This window comes from Barbatula barbatula (assembly GCF_947034865.1).
Source record: "Barbatula barbatula genome assembly, chromosome: 17".
NCBI lineage: Eukaryota > Metazoa > Chordata > Actinopteri > Cypriniformes > Nemacheilidae > Barbatula > Barbatula barbatula.
In genome coordinates, this window is record NC_136780.1 from 3,662,198 (window position 1) to 3,678,846 (window position 16,649).

The following is a 16,649-nucleotide window of genomic DNA, read 5'->3' on the forward strand; positions in this document are numbered from 1 at the left end:
CTTTGCTGTCGATTGTAATCGATGACATGAACTGGGTTTCTAAAGCCATTTAGAACATCTCTAAGACAACAAGCAGAACATTTGCTTTATTAAATCTTTAGCACTTTTGATGTAATGAATGAGTTCAGGGAAGATCTGCTTTTAATGAGAGGTATAATGACCCGCCTTAATAAGGTTAAGTAGCTTGTTATCTAAAAGGTACATGATACCATAAGCAAATCACATAAAGGTCACTTCATGTAAATGTCAAAGGTCGTGTTCAAGAATATATAATAATAATACAAAATACTACTTGAGATGTTGTAGATGAATGATCTAGTGCAAGATTTGTGCACTTAAAAATTTTTTTATCATTGTGTTTAAACACATATCCCCAAAACACATCCTGCGCGAAATATCGAAGGCGTGATTCAATTAATATTCATAAATAAGCACCGCAAATAAAAGGTATGTACATTAACGCAGTCTCCGCCCATAAAGGTCACATGATTCACACTTCATTCATATTCATGAGCTAGGCCGAGCGAAACGGTCAGCGGTTGTTGTTCAACCTGCGGCGGCTGACGTCATTGTCGTGCGCCAGCACCACGTTAAGACCCGTTGAAGGAATAACGCGGGCCAGATTTGACATTTGAAAAACAACATAAAGGATTGTGAAGTGAATGTCCAGCGAATAAAAACATGAACTTACATTTCGGAAGCATTTCAGACATATAGCTGCACGTTTCCTTTAGGTACGTTTCCGAGTGTCGCAGTCTTGTTTTTGGAAGAAAACGAAACCTAAAGCCGAGTGTTGTTTTCTCTGTGAGCCTGTTACATGCAAAGTTGATTATTGAACGATTGTCGTTGTGAAATGTCTAAATAAATACTAATATTAAGATACGTGTGTTAGAAAGGAGTGCTTTAAATGGATTATTATTCATTTTGGCAGAAAATAACAACACTTATTTTGTCATAAGAGCAGATGGCTAATACATAAGTCTGTGTAAGGGGAAGTAAACATTCTGGAAATAAAATAACGTTTCGTTGGCCTGTTACACTGCAACTGTTTTTAACGGACTGAAAACATGTAACGTTTGTGCAAAATCGAAACCAAAACCTTGTTGTTCACTCCATCTTATTCTGAATATTCTCTCCTTTATATGTGTAATTTTCTATGCTTATGTATGAAACGTGCTATATACATAAACACATCTTGCCTATGCATTCAGGTAAAGAGTTATTCATCAGCTATTTTCATCAGATTTCTAAGTGTTGGTGCCTTTCGTTTCAGTCTGTTCATGTGTCGATTTCATATTTGCAATTGACCGCAGGTTCTCGGTCCTCTTGAATTCACCATGAAGAGAAGAGCAGACGCATCAGATGAGCCTCTAAAGAAGAGGAAGAGTCTTCGCGACGATTCTTCCGATGAAGACGAGGAGTCTTCCCAGAGAACCACCAGTCAGGGTAAGAGAGATCTGCTAGGATTATTATTTCTTATCATAACATCAGATGACAGGTGTTAATTTGTCATGTTCTCTTTAACATGCTCCGAGACATTTGTTTGATAACTGTTGTTGATGTTCGTGGTCATTCTCTCAGACTCCAGCCAGAGTGAGTCTCACAGTGATGTTGAAGATCACAAACCCAGTTTCTCCAGACCCTCTGATTCCCAGAATGCCCAGAGCAGCGATGCCCCTGATCAGAGCTCTTCCGAATTTTCCATGTACAACAGCGTCTCTCAGAAACTCATGGTAACATAAGCACATCCAGTCATTTTTTCTTTACAATTTATTACATTATTTCTGATTGTTTTTAAGCACATGAGCAAGAGTGCTTCATGGTCATGACTCATATATTAGTGCTGCGTGTCTTATCAAATATCACGTGCTGATATTTGGCCATTAGTACAGATGTGAGTGTGATCTTGCTCTTTTTTTAAATTCAAGCCTCCTTTAATATTTTAAATCTTTGTTGTAGTGTATACTCTGCTGTCACACACATGCTAACTTTCCTGTATTAAAATGGTTCTGTCCTTTCTTTCTCACAGGCTAAAATGGGGTTCAGAGTGGGCGAGGGTTTGGGAAAGTACGGTCAAGGGCGGAAAGAAATTGTAGAGACATCGACCCAGCGAGGGAGGCGAGGTTTGGGTCTAACTCTGAAGGGCTTCCAGGGCGACCTCAACGTAGACTGGCAAGATGAACCCGAGGTACTGAAACATCTTTACAATTTTTCTACAACATGATTTTTTATTTTATTTAAGTGGATAATTTGTGTCAATGTATCCGTAGTGTGAGATGATCAGGATTTCTCCATTGCTCTTTTTCTCTACATTGTCTCAGCCTAGTGCTATAGAGCAGGTGACATGGTTTCCAGAATGTTCTACAGAGATCCCAGACACAGATGAGCTGAGAGACTGGATGGCTGTGGGACAGGTATGGGAACACATACATGATAAATGGAGTCTTTCATTCTGATATAAACTAATCCGGATTTTCAAACCGTTCAAATTTGTTCTGTCTTTCTACAAGCATTACTTTTAAGCATTACAGCAGCCAAGATATACACACAAAGATGTACACATTTGACCTAAAACTTTGAAAAGGAAAAAGAAACAAATAAAGTTACCAGTTTTTATAGCTGTACTACAGAACCTACAGCTACATGTAATTTTTTATAGCTGTACTACAGAACCTACAACTACATGTAATGTATATACATGTACTTTTCTTTTTTTCTAGAAAAAGCTCAAGATTGAAGATGAAACTGCATTTTGCTCTGAGAATTTACTGCACCTGCTGCTTCGTTGTAAGGTGAGTGCGTTGTCTTTGTGTATTCGTGATACTTAGCTTTGATTGCCTTGTTGGACCAGCATGCTTTGCACTCAAATCTCATGTGTTATTAACTTTGTCTTTTTAGTCTGTGTTCGATGACTTGGAGGGTGAGGAGATGAGGCGAGCTCGCACGCGATCCAACGCTTATGAGACTATACGAGGGGGTTTCTTTCTTAACAGGTGGGTCTCTTCTCCATGCATGCTTGGACTGTCAAAGCACATGCTTCCTTAATCTTTCCATCTTTAACTCTGTTTTTCTCAGAGCTGCAATGAAGATGGCAAACATGGATCATGTTTTTGACTATATGTTCACTAACCCTAAGGACTCTCAGGGGGTGAGACCACAATTACGTCTATACCGTCAGGTAGTGAAATATGTGTCATCTTAACATTTCTAAAGTGGTTGTCTGTGTGTGTGTGTGTGTGTAGAAGCCCCAGACGCGAGATAAGGAAGGAGAATTGTTGTATTTTGGTGATGTGTGCGCGGGCCCGGGCGGATTCTCAGAGTACGTGCTGTGGCGGAGACGCTGGCATGCCAAAGGTTTCGGGATGACCCTTAAAGGATCCAACGATTTCAAACTGGAGGATTTCTTTGCTGCTCCCAGTGAGCTCTTTGAGCCCTACTACGGTATGTTTGTGTGTATTTCCAAAGATTGATGCATTCTCACGATAAGGCCAGAAATAAGCCTCTAACCTTGTGTCAAACGTTGCATACCTGGTGTATCAGGTGAGGGTGGGATCGATGGCGATGGTGACATCACACTGCCAGCCAACATCAGCGCATTTCGCAACTTTGTTTTAGACAGCACTGAGGGGCGGGGCCTGCACTTCCTAATGGCTGATGGGGTAAGAATGTTACATTGTGCATAGCAGTGGTGAAATGTGGATGTATGTTCACGGTGCGTTTCTCCTTTAGGGTTTTTCTGTGGAGGGTCAGGAGAACATTCAAGAGATTCTGAGCAAACAACTTCTACTATGCCAGTTTCTCGTGGCCATGTCTGTTGTCAGACCAGGTATTGTGTTTTTTCTTTGTGTGGACATGAATGTAATGTTCTTGGGTGTTTATTGTGTTACAAATTGGGGGTCATTACTGTATATACTTACTAGACACGTATATACATGCAATATATTGTGGCAAAGAACATGCACTGTGTTGTTATCATGCACATACAAAGTACTGTAAATCATTTAGTACTTTATTATCTGAATTGGCTGAAAATGGCTCTTTATTGTTGTTCTTAGCAGTTGTGTTCTTTGCATTTGAAACAGTTGTTTACTCTATAAAGTTATTTAAATTAGGGGTGTTACAATATACTTGTATTAATGAGACATGTATGTACAATTTGACAAATAGCATTATTTCTTTCAAAATTCTGCATACTGTTATTGTGAATTTGATAACATGATTATCATGTCATACGAAATTGTAATTTCTTGTAAATTCTTTTTATAATATATTTTTATTTAGTTTAATGTAACATATCAGATATAATTTTTTATATTAAATATATAGTTTTTATTTATATTCAAGTTTTTCAGTTGTCAAATTGTCAAACCTTTATAGTAAACAGTAAAGCTTTTTAAAACCTTTTTTAAGCTTTTTTAACCAGTTTTTGTAATACATCTTCAAATTCCTAAAAGGATTCATACAAAAATATAGCTTTTCCCCTCTGTTAAAACATAAAAATTATTATTTATATTCGCTAGTTCATATTAGTTGACAGGTGGGCCATTAATCACTGCCAATCAAAAAAAGTGGGAAACCCTGATTTAAGCCCTTAAATTGTGTTTTTGGTCCCAGCCTTCTGGTGTAATGCTTGTTTTCTGTGCTCCATGTCTTTCCTTTTTCCTCCTATGATTTTTCATGGCCCTTATATAGAGAATTATTATCAAAGTATCTAACTGCAACCATATCACCTTACTCTTGGGATGGTCAACATCACCAGTACGCTTTCTATCTTTGTCAAAGAGGACCGTATCATTTTAGATTTGCATTAAGTCTCTTGGTTGTGTCTCTTATCTCACCCAGACATTCAGTTTTGGGACAGGCCAAGTTTTCTTATCTCTTTAATGATGGATTTTGCAAAGCTTTGTAGTTGATTTGATGCCGTGAAAGTTTATGCCTTGTTGTTTCTCCGGCTCTGATATTGTCATTCCGTGACCAGTTGATTTTGGGTTTCTCCCAGGCACAGATCAGTATCTTTTATGAAATCATATCATTAGATCTGATTTATATGACTTGAAGACATTTTGAAGAGACATTTAAAATATAATTGATGTTTTTTGCAATGATATTTTATAGATATGTTGCTGTCAGCTCTAGCATCCGTCTTTTGTCGAAAACGTTATTTCTTTTTCTTGTATATACATACACTACCGGTCAAAAGTTTTGGGACACTTGACTAAAATGCGTCTCATTATTGAATAAAAACTTTTGAGTAGAAGCTGTATGCTGTCTTAAATTAGCTCAGTAGACAAAAATATAATTCTGCGAACTAACATGATTTTTCATGACAAAACAAACATTTTTTACGGTCAAACTTACAGATTTGATATTTGTTTCATGCAGATGTCTGTCTTTTGCAGGTGGACATTTTGTGTGTAAAACGTTCGACCTGTTTACCTCCTTCAGCGTGGGCTTGATCTATCTGCTGTACCTTTGCTTCGACAGGATCTCGCTCTTTAAACCCGTCACCAGCCGACCTGCCAATTCAGAGAGGTACGTGTGTTCTCTTTGACCTATCAGGGACGAGTACGAGATATTTGAGGGTGTATGAACGCTAATAGTCAGTAAATGCTGAAAGTGTACATAAAGTAGTTTCTATATCTTGGTCTATATGTGTTTCATCCTGAAATGTGGTCTTTATAGAACTTGAACATGCGAGAATTAGTTGAGACCTAACTCTAAATCCATTTGATTTAACTTCTCTGATTTATGAAAAGTTTACAATTGTTTGTCGTTTTAATCTCTTTATTCCAATAAATAATGAGCAATTTTTATTTGCAGATTAAGATACATTTCAAAAAACAACTTTTTGCACGCAGATATGTGGTATGCAAGGGTTTGAAGCCGGGCACAGATGCCGTGAGAGACTATATGTTCACCATCAACCTGAAGTTGAATCAGTTGAGGAACTCAGACAGAGATGTCACTGAAGCGGTCCCTCTGGAAATCATTAAAGCAGACACGGATTTCTTCCAGTGCATGATCAACTCCAATGAAAGGTATCATCTGCCTTTTTCTCTTTCTGGCTCTCTCGAACACATACACGCTTGTTTTTTTTTTATCGAGCTTTGATCTCTGTCTTGCAGCCATTGTGCGGTACAGATCAAAGCGTTGGCTAAGATCCACACGTACGTCAGAGATACGTGAGTCACACTTTTTGTCTGGTGTTCACCTCATACTCTCTTTTATTTGTGTGTGTTTGTGTGAACAAACATTTATGAGAACTGTGTGTGTGTGTATTTTTGACTAGGAGTCTTTTTGAAGCAAGGCAAGCAGATATCCGGAAGGAATGTCTGAAACTGTGGGGGGTGAGATTTGTTGTGTAAACCGTTGCTTTTTAGTTTCATAAGATTATTCATAACCAATGAATGATAAGTTTGGCATCTAACGGTCGACTGATTTGGGTTTTTATGGCTCTGATGGTGGCGGTGCTTTTTTGCACGATATGTTGCAAACAGAGAATTCAAAGAACATTGTTTTGCAATGTAATGACATTTTGTTTGTTGCGAATGAAGATTGTAAATGTCTGTTTGTTTGTTTCAGATTCCTGATAAAGCGAGGGTCACTCCATCACCATCAGATCCAAAAACAAAGTTCCATGAACTTGTGAAGGTAAGATTGGATGTTTGTGTGCGCTTGCAGTTATACAGTTTATTATGCATTATGCATAAATCATTTTGTATAGTCGCAGGGGTCAGATATGGATAGTTTTAATACCAGAGCAACTGCGCTGAACTCAGGAAATCTGGAAAAACTACAGCACGTCCTAGACTACAGGTGTATCGTGGGAGGGGGAGAACAGGTCTTTCTCTTGGGACTTGGGGTAAGGAATATTTCTATGTATGTGATATTTATACAATTCACAGCTTGTGTATATAGTTTTAGGTCTGTGTTTTTACTTTATAGAGGACAGCAGTGTTTAAACCTTTTTTTGTATGTGTAGAAATCTCAGATCTACACTTGGGACGGCAAAGCACCGTTACGTTGGAAAAAGCTGGAGAACTTCAAACTGGAGCTGCCCAGAGACACACTACTGAGCGTAGAGATTGTTCAGGAGCTGAAAGGAGAGGTGAAGAGTGAAAAAAACTGATTGTAAATGAGTGTGAAGAGCTGTGAAATAGGGGAAGGCCCTTTTTTGCCATTGCAAAAAAATATGCAATATATGTATATTGTATATACAGTGTCTACAATTAAGGTTTGGGTGAATTAAGGAAAAGATTATATTTTATATAGATAAATTTACTCTAAATGAAACGATATTTCTACTTGTAAACAACTTTGTAGGGTGCGCTTATTATTTTCTCCTTAGATAAAATGATAAATGCTGTCTTATTTGTATTGTCTAAATGAATAAATGTTCATGTTTTTGCAGTTTTATTAAATAGGAGATTTCAATTTTTCTTTGCATATCAGTGGCACATTCAGATATGAGTTTTCTCAGTTTCTATTTCTCTGTATAACTGCATCTGTTACAAACAACCCTTGTTTCTCATCATTTCGATGTAGTGTAGTAATAAGAGCAATATTTCACATTACACATTTGTGTCGCCATATGGAGTTCTAGAGTTTCCATGAAGGTAGAAGTTTTTTTTAATGTGCTAATAACGACGGATGTTTTTTTTGTAGATGGTTTGTATTGGTATGATGGTTGCATAAGTGTTTCTTAGTTGTTTAAATCGCTAAGGGTGAAAGTATTACTGTTACATTTGGATTTAAAACTTCTCATATGATGCAGATCTTAAAGTTACAGGCTTTCCTGTCGCTTAGTGGTAAGAGCGTGGTGCTAACAACGCCAATGTTGTGTGTTCAATCCCAGGGGATTGCGCATACATAGAAACAAATGTATAGGATAATGCAATGTAAGTCACTTTGGATAAAAGCGTCTGCCAAATGCGTAAATGTAAATGTATTTGGAGTGTAGCTCTTTAATAGCTAAAACTAGCCAGTCGATTTGTGAATGCATTTGGAAGTTTTAATTCTGGATTCTGTGGGTACATTAAGTATATATTTGTACAAGTTCTTTAAACTGAGTTTCAATATGTGCTCTAACAGGGAAAAGCGCAGCGAAGGATCAATGCTGTCCATATTCTGGATGCCCTTGTTCTCAACGGTACTGACGTCAGAGATCAGCACTTTAACCAGAGGTCTGAATCAGTACAGAACATATTCCAACCTAAATGCGATGCTTTAATATTGTGTTGACAATGCTGATCTAGAGCCATTCAATTTAGAGATACATCTTTAGATATTTTGTATCATTTATTCTTGCATGGTAATTTCCCAAAGCTTCTTTATAACCTTGTCAATAGATAATTCTGCAATTCCTCTTACATGTTTTGCTTTTCTTTTGTTTCAGAATCCAAATGGCAGAAAAGTTTGTGAAAGCTGTGTCCAAACCCAGCAGACCCGACATGAACCCGATCAGGTTATATCCTAACCCCCCCCCCCCCTCTCTCTCTCTCTCTCTTTGTGGTCGTTCTAATTACCATGTTAATGTGTCAGTGATTGCCCTGGGGGGCAGGATGTCCTATGAGCACAGCGGTGTGCAGTATGTAAAATTCATGAAGATACTGTGTTTTACTAGAGCCTACACAGGACCTTTCATGTTTTACGGTGATATTGCACATCAGTACGCTTGATGTTGGCTCGATCACTCAATCATTCTCTCCCTCTTTCGTTCTGACAGAGTGAAGGAGGTGTATAGGCTAGAGGAGATGGAGAAGATTTTCGTAAGGTATGTTCCATAAATCAATCACATCGAATCAAAACTCATGTGTGTTTTATACTGTATACAGAACATGCTTGTGTTGTATTGAAAGAGTAGGTGAGAAATGTTGAAAGATTCTGTAGTATTTTTTAGGTGGAAAGTTGGCAACACTGACCATGTGAACTTATTTGTAGAATAAGTCGGATTCGTTGAAACGCAAGTTTCATGATGAGATAAAATGGATAAGAATGGAGTACATGCCAGTTCGAGCGAGTCTTTAAACCATAGAGGAGATGTACCAGATGTTAGGAAGTTCTCAAAAGTGATTGTGCTAAAAATATGAAAGGTTTTTATATGTATCCTCTCCACTTTTCAGGTTGGAAATGAAGATAACCAAGAGTTCAGGTGGGATGCCAAGACTGTCATACACGGGCAGAGATGACCGTCACTTCCTCCCCAGCGGTCTTTACATTATCAAAACTGTCAATGGTGAGAGAGCGGAGCACAGTAACAAGAAAATGTAACTTGGGCGGTCATTCATATTTGTTTGATCTTTTATGTTCCATCAGACCCGTGGACAATGGCGTTCAGCAAGAGTTCTAAAAGGAAGTTTTTCTACAATAAACTAACTAAAGAATCAACTTACGACCTGCCGCCCACTTCTGTCGCACCTTTCCAGTAAGTCCAACAGTCCTGATACAAGGCTTTGTGACGTCACATCTCTTTCAAGGGATAAGTTCACCCAAAATCCAGATTCTGATATTATTCATTCACTTTCATGTCATTCAAAACCTATGTATGAACAAAACAAACTAAAGAGTCTAAATAATTGTGCATTCCTTTAAAATGGTTTGCTACTATTTCAAAATATTTCATTATATATAATATTTTGAGTTCTCATGCACAAACACCCTTGAATATATTTATCCCTTCTCTCTCTTCATTTTCTTTTTCCAGTGCATGTCATCAGGAAAGGCTGTTTTGGGCTTGGGAGGAAGGCGTCAGGGTTCATGACACACAGACACGGATTAACCCTGACAAACTTTCTAAAGGCGACGTGCTCTCCTTCATCCACCAGCACTGTCAACAATAGGAACACGTGTACACACACAAGTCGTACTCAAGGACATTGGGTAGACTGTACATTCTTCTCACCACCAGGGGGCACTGTACCCTCTGTAAGAGTCAGCCCAGACTCTTCAAAACATTCAAACACACTTCAAGGCTCTTGCTGAAAATATCCCCTTGAGGTAGACAACGGGGCGTCTCGGTGCCCATTGGTGTGTATCCGCGTGTCCGTTCTCTTCGTTTTCCCCCTTGTCCCTGTTTTCTCTCCAGGGCTCCTAGTGACACAAGTTGCAAATCAAATGTTTATTAGGACCTGAAACCTTACTGAATACTTCACTAATGACAGATGTGTAACCATAGATCCCCCACCATCAGTGCAAACCAGAAAGACAACCACATTTAACAGCATGGCCGTTAGGATTTGGTTTCTGTGCATGTGTTGGACTGTTCCCTCGGGTCCCTTTGGTTTCTATGTTTTTCAGTTTCTAAAAATATTAGAGTGTCTCCTACTTCGAACTTCTGATGACTTCAGAAAAGCATTTCAAAGCCTGTTTATGATAACATTAAACTACTGAAGACGTTTATTCCTTAAGTAATGATGGCCAGCTTCATTATTTGACTTACTAAGCTGACGTGTGAAAAGGTTTTACTTCGAGAAAATTAAAATAGAGAAAAAAAAATTTGTTTCACGATTCTTACGTCTCTTTAGCATTTATCAGGAGATATAATTAGTGCTTTTAAGACAAAAGCTAGAAAGAAACATAATGTTGATTTTGTGCTCCATTGTGCCACGAGAAAATGGTGGCGGAGGATTTGGAGCTGGGAGCTCTGCTGATAAGGCACTATTTGTTTCTGCTTGTGTTGTGAATCCACACAATCTGGAAGAACAGACGGTTTGAATGAAGCGCTTGAACAATGAAAACACAAACGCCAGAAGCAAATTAGATTTGTCATTTTGTGAACGACTGCACGTCTGTTTAAAAGTTGGCACCATGATGCCCGGGTGTCATGGGTGGTTAAGTCTTAAGAGTGATTGCTTGGCTAGCACACCTCAAAATAGTCTTTAGAAATAGTATAAGTCCTTCCTTTGATGTCAGCCTGAAGATTTTTTTATTGTCTTTCATACCTCCTATCATGTTGAAGAGTAATTGCACACCTCTTCTTAATAGCCACAGGGTTTGAGGTTTTATTCATACCTGTGGAAATAAAAGTTACGCTGAGAAATTGTAATACTTGGGTTAGATGCTATATTTTTGTAAAAGGAGAGAACAAAGAAGCGTAGTTAGTCTTGCTTATTCGATTCGTTGTCATATCTGTATTTTTCACAACAATATGGGGATCTGTCACTGTGCCTGGCGTGTTGTTAATCTGTGTATTGTGTATCTCGCTGTGTGTTTTTTTATTTCTTTGATGCTTCAGGGTTCCGGCATCTCAAGGACAGCAGGACGCAGGCAGTCTTTTGTATGCAGGTGTAATGAGGCTCTTCCACACCCTGTTTCCATATCCATCTCCTGCTTTGAGCTTGTGACTGGAAAGCTAAGCAGAGATTCACCTTATAGGACAATTAAGTTTCCCTGTAGATGGGTTCAGGTAAAGAGTTTCGTCTCATCTGAGGATGCGCCTGAGTAACCACACCGGGGACGTGCCAAAACTCCTTTCGTCTTCTGTCATCTCTCTCTCTCTCTGTCTCGCTCGCTCGCTCTCTTGATTTTCTGGCCAAGACTTTCAATGTGCTATTTCCTAAAAGCTATTGTGCCCCAGCAAGCTGCCAATCACAAACGGTTAGGGAGAGTGTCTAGGAGATATAACTGTATTATATTTTCCTGCAGGGCATCAGACTTATTCATATTGAGGTTAAAATTCTGGTCACTTGAAAGATGGCTGTGAGAAAGGAAACTCTAATGGACAATAGTGTTGCCAAAACACTTCCGTGGTTTTTGCATGTGCCAGAATGGCTTTCCGATCATGTGAAGTGTCTTGAAATGAAACCCATGACCTTGGCGTTGCGAACATGATGCCGTATCCTCATTTGTTCACTGGATACAGCTTGACTGTACCATGGCAAATAGAGCCAATTTTGGAGTCATCTCAATGCGAAAATGTCAACCTAAAACTACATTTTAGTTTTAAAATATTTTTGACAGCAATTGGGTTCGTCAGATGTTGCAATGATATGAACAGAGCTCGTTCTTACGTTATTCCCAAAATGCTGTTTAGGCAGACAGACATGCCCATCACTTTACAGCGTAACACCCGAGTTGTTTGTGTATATTTGAGGATGCTGTGAAAACGCTCTCTGTTTTGTATAGCGGCAGCATCCACGCGCAACCGCGTTTTAAATCGCTTCCCACATCACAAGATTAAACGTCCCAAAGGTTTCAGATCCATATCTGACACCACATCTCATACATATTGGATGGCTTCTGTAATATTAAAAATTGATGTTTTCAATTTAAGTTTTCAAAGCGGAGTCTGCGCGAAGGGCGGGAGTCAGTCACACTGTACCTGCCGATCAGACGCGCGCATCCCTCGCATCCGCGCGCGCTCTTTCCTCCAGGTGCGCGAAGGGGTCAGATGAGACGGACCTGATGATGTTCGCGCGCTGCAAATGATAAGAACAGAAACGTTTCGGCAATTATAATATTTTACAAACAAGCGAGAAGGAGATTTTGGAGTGACCTCGAGACTTGTTTCAACTCCCGAGGAGCTGCAATGGCATCGATCGGAGAGTTTGATCCGTTGAACAGCATCGTACCTGCGACCAAAATAGAGATCACCGTGTCCTGCAGGTAAGAGTGGTTTTTATATGTTCTGTTCGTCAGGGGAAAACTAGTTAACTTATGCGATGATACATAGCAACGAAACGAAAAATATGAACTATTCATAATTTAAATAAAGCCTGCGGTATCATCCTTCTTGGAGATGGTGATCAATATAAATGCATTGGGTCTCATTCATTGCCATCTTACGTATACACAGTACAACTGTGTATGAGAATCCCGTGGCTTGTTTGAGGACGGATCTGTATCAAATATAGTCAGCTGCCTATCTAGGCTGCATTTTTTGGCATCGTGAAGTACTCCTGCTTGAAGGAAACTGGTATATGAATGCTTTTTAATGTACACAACGTTACATCTGTATTGGTCTTGGAAGGCTGGATTTTTACAATTAATTTTTATTTATGTTTAATTAGTAGGCTAGTCTATATTTTTATTATTGTAAATATCAGTTTTCTATTCTTTACTGCCCAAAACATCTGGGTGCATTCAGCTCCAACCTGCATGTTATTCATATTCTGTATCCCTAACACACCGTTACGTTTCTGTAATTTGCTTGTTCGTTTAACGTTTCTTAAAAGTATTTAAAAGTGCGTATTTGGAATGGGCGACCTTTTTTAATGGCTGGCTTACCTCTTCGCTTACCGTGTCCCTCCGGACTGCCCTCTCCTTGTTGGACGGACACCACTGGCAACAAACAACAGCACAGACTCTTTCCTGAATAATGAATGTGTTGACTGCTGAAGCTGTCTGTGTGTTTGCATAAAGCCTTCACTTCAGACACGGCCTGCCCAGATATCCGAGGGAGGTCTCTTTATACACGAGACACATCTGCGGCCGCCAGGCTTTGCCCGCCGAGCTTTCAGCTGTAATTTGGCTGAGGTGGAAGACGGGGTGAGAAAATGGAGCAAAGTAGTACCTCAAGGTACATATTTCATGGGTGCCCGCTGGGAGACTAACGCAACACATTTATGAGAAATGAAATACGGCAAAAGAATATTCGCAGGATTTTCAGTTATAGGTGTCCGGTGGGTTGGTGCTTTGCTTGTTGAGGAGTTCCCTGTAGCATCTGTGGTGTTTTTTGGATCAGATAGAGTTTGTAGACTTGATCTATTATAGTTAAAATAACAAAATTACGTCCAACTAACAATATGATCCATATTTTGCTTGCGAAGTCAAGGGAAACAACTCAAAATTACAGACTCGATGAAAGTCAAAAACTTCATGACATTCAAAACAGATAACACTTTGATAGCAACAAGTTGGTAAGAGTGTTTTTGCGTCAGAGAATTATGCCCGCTAATTGTAGATGCTGTTCGCAAGGGAAGCCAATTCATCAAGGTTGTTTGTCACTGTCAACACAGTCTGCACCAGATGTCGTTGTGTCACTTGATAAGAGAGGGTCTTGTGAGAAATCAGAACAGGGAAACGTCTTAAAGACCCGCAGGAGTCTGCTGTGTTTATCAGGGAGAACTTTTTATTTTAAGCAAATCAGATAGCGCCCATATTTCGAGAAGCAGAGTAAAACATTTCCCCCGCATATTTATTAAACATACGACTCAATCTTGGCAGCGCGAGAAGAGAAACACTGCACCGTAACGCCAGTCTGTTTCCTGCGAGTAAAGTATTCACACTTGCACAAAAGAAAAAGAGCAGGCTATGTTGGTCTCCTGTGTTCTTTCTGTGTGCGTCGAAGCTTGAGTTGGGCACGCACCGATCCTTGTAAACTGATTTGGAGGTGTTCACGTTGCTTGGTGATTTTCTTAAGTTTAGTAATGAAATTGGGCTAATGTCATGGGTGTAGATGAATTAGCTCAACCGAAATTATATTTGCATAAATGCCAAGACACAAGGACTGTCTTCCATGCATAAATACGCCTTTGTCATTCTGATCAAGGTCGTCCCCTTAAGTCGAGGGATCCCCCTCGTATACGGTGCACATGCTCCCCATTGACATGCCAGAGCTTCAGGACCGTTTATTCAGGTCGGGAACGTCACAGTTGGCGTCACACCAGATGTCAGGCAATACCTCCTGTTGCTCAGAGCCGCATCCTGCAGACTGGAGATGGAATCGATTCTCTGCTCAGCCGGATGGATTAATGTGCTCTCTGCTGTACTTTTCTAGCCTTTCTATTTATTCCACTGATACAATTCTCCCGTGAGAGAATATCACTGGGTTCCTGTTGCTGGTCGTCCATCACTGCCCATCCTGAAGCTGTCTGGTTTTATTTAAATGCACCGTCAGAGACTAATAACACACTGATGGATGGCCAAACCAAAGTTGAATGGTTTTTGCAGTCGGAGAGATGGCGTTATGAATCATTGCTTTTAGTCAACAGCCGCTGGGTTTCAAACCAGGTGGTTGGAGGGGTGGGGTTCAAAAATATGAGGTTTTGTCTTGAAAAGAGGTAATCTGAAAAGCTATTTTGGAGGTAGATCAAGTTATTACATTTTGGTAAATGTATTTACAAGGCATTGTTCTAAAAGACAGTTCGACCAGATACAATTTTTACAGAGTCAAATATTTAATGTTGGCAGCACAAAGCCTGTCTGCTTTCCTTATTTCTTCACTTTTTCAAAGTCTTTATTATGTTAATGATGAACATTAAGGGGCGATTTCCCAGACAAGGATTAGCTTAAACCAGGACTTTAAAAAACATAATTTACAAAATAATTACAATGTGCATCTTGAGACAAAACAGTCGGAGTGATATATTATATAAAGTTGTTTTCGATCAAGGTATCTCTAATATTTAATGTATCTCCATCTACCGCCTGGAGATGTCCTCCCCATTACCCTAACCATGTTCCAGGAGGCAGGGTCAATGTACATTTTAGGGTTCATGATGTCACTAACCCAGGAAAAAATGGTTCTTTGTAGTCTTTAAAAAGTGATTTCTGGTAAAGAAAAATTGTCTTGAACTTGCGACTCGGCAGATGTTGTTATGCTAAAACAGCTATGCTGGAACGTCGTGGCAATGATTAACTAGTCTACATAAGACAGAAAACTGGGTCGGTTTTGATTTCATGTTGGCTTTAAATGTTCATGACCTTCATTATTGATGTTTGTCTAGAGAAAAGCTGAACTTGCTCATCAATGAGTCAGTTTGTTTGGATTGAAGCTACTTCTGTTTTTCCTTACATGTGCAGCCACTTAATTTCTGCAGAGACATTTGATGGTTTATTATTGCTGCAATTATTTTGTGCCTTGCGTGTAATTCAGTACTTCTATTTTTATCTTTCTCCAGGAATTTGCTGGATGTCGATACATTTTCAAGGTCTGCACCAGGTAAGTCCTGATCTGTTGTTATGACTGCTTTATGTTGTGTGGCTTGACAAGTCAACAGTAGACAGTGGCTGTGTTTGTGTCAAATGTCCTACATTTTCTCAAGTTTACAGAAAATTGCACTGGGTACTGTCAGTTTCCCACAATGCAATGCGCTTGACTACACAACGTGATGAGGCCAGCACTGTACCATACTGCAATTTGAGATGCTTTTTTATTAAATGCACAGTATATAGTGAGCAGTATGCTAGCATTTCATTTTGAACAGCCATTGCCGAGTGTTATAAAATGTAATGTAGCCAACTCAATTCACGGTTTTGCATTTACATATTAAGAGCTCTGTGATTCTCTTGATTGAATAATGTGCATATCATCATACGGAGAGAGATTTATTTACTATTCTTAAGGGTAATAAACGGTCGTCTTGAATGGTAATATGAATGTGGCAATAATTTTACATTACATTATTCTGAAGGGTCAAACACCGAGCGAGAGCACGCAACATTTTCTCCTCCCAACAGATGTCACACGCACAGCCATGGATGTTATTGAAATGAATAATTTTGCTGTTGCCTTGAAAACGAATTCCAAGGGCTCAGATGCGGTATTTACGTCTATTCGGTATGAGAAGGCGTTTCTGAAAGAATTGTACCCTGAGGGCGTTAATTTTTTTCCGCTCCTTTGTCTAGAAGTATCAAAGGCCCACTTGCCTTTCAAAAGTAATCTCAGAGTTCAGAAAATAAAAATAAAAGCCTCTGATTTCAACTTGTTT

General features: G+C 39.3%; 2 protein-coding genes across 3 annotated transcripts in view; both read left to right on the forward strand.

The window, feature by feature from the left end:
• The first annotated feature begins 553 nt into the window (after positions 1-553).
• On the forward strand, positions 554-10,486 carry cmtr1 (cap methyltransferase 1). Of its 2 annotated transcripts, none has more exons than XM_079478666.1 (24): positions 554-1,211; positions 1,314-1,446; positions 1,582-1,733; positions 2,030-2,188; positions 2,322-2,414; positions 2,721-2,792; positions 2,899-2,993; positions 3,076-3,148; positions 3,243-3,441; positions 3,541-3,659; positions 3,730-3,826; positions 5,400-5,532; positions 5,859-6,038; positions 6,126-6,182; positions 6,290-6,347; positions 6,583-6,651; positions 6,725-6,862; positions 6,983-7,108; positions 8,092-8,183; positions 8,396-8,464; positions 8,726-8,773; positions 9,123-9,235; positions 9,316-9,424; positions 9,704-10,486. In XM_079478666.1, the coding sequence occupies exons 1-24, from the start codon at positions 1,143-1,145 to the stop codon at positions 9,837-9,839; spliced, it is 2,589 nt and encodes an 862-aa protein (XP_079334792.1). In that variant the 5' UTR covers positions 554-1,142; the 3' UTR covers positions 9,840-10,486. The 2 variants fall into 2 exon arrangements, with proteins under 2 accessions (XP_079334792.1, XP_079334793.1); XM_079478667.1 differs by having other exon boundaries at positions 554-734.
• A 2,040-nt stretch (positions 10,487-12,526) lies between these two features.
• cpne9 (copine family member IX) overlaps positions 12,527-16,649 on the forward strand; it is a gene marked incomplete at both ends in the record, with an annotated part of 30,154 nt that continues 26,031 nt past the window's right edge. The window contains 2 exons of the mRNA XM_079477453.1: positions 12,527-12,603; positions 15,840-15,880. Of these exons, the coding sequence (XP_079333579.1) occupies positions 12,527-12,603; positions 15,840-15,880 (118 nt within the window). The remainder of the gene's footprint in view (positions 12,604-15,839; positions 15,881-16,649) is intronic.

Coding starts and splice junctions, on each gene's coding strand:
- cmtr1 (XM_079478666.1), top strand. CDS start 1,143: ATGTGTAATTTTCTATGCTTATGTATGAAACGTGCTATATACATAAAC. Junction 3,442..3,540: donor GCTCTTTGAGCCCTACTACG/GTATGTTTGTGT, acceptor CTGGTGTATCAG/GTGAGGGTGGGATCGATGGC. Junction 6,348..6,582: donor AATGTCTGAAACTGTGGGGG/GTGAGATTTGTT, acceptor TGTTTGTTTCAG/ATTCCTGATAAAGCGAGGGT.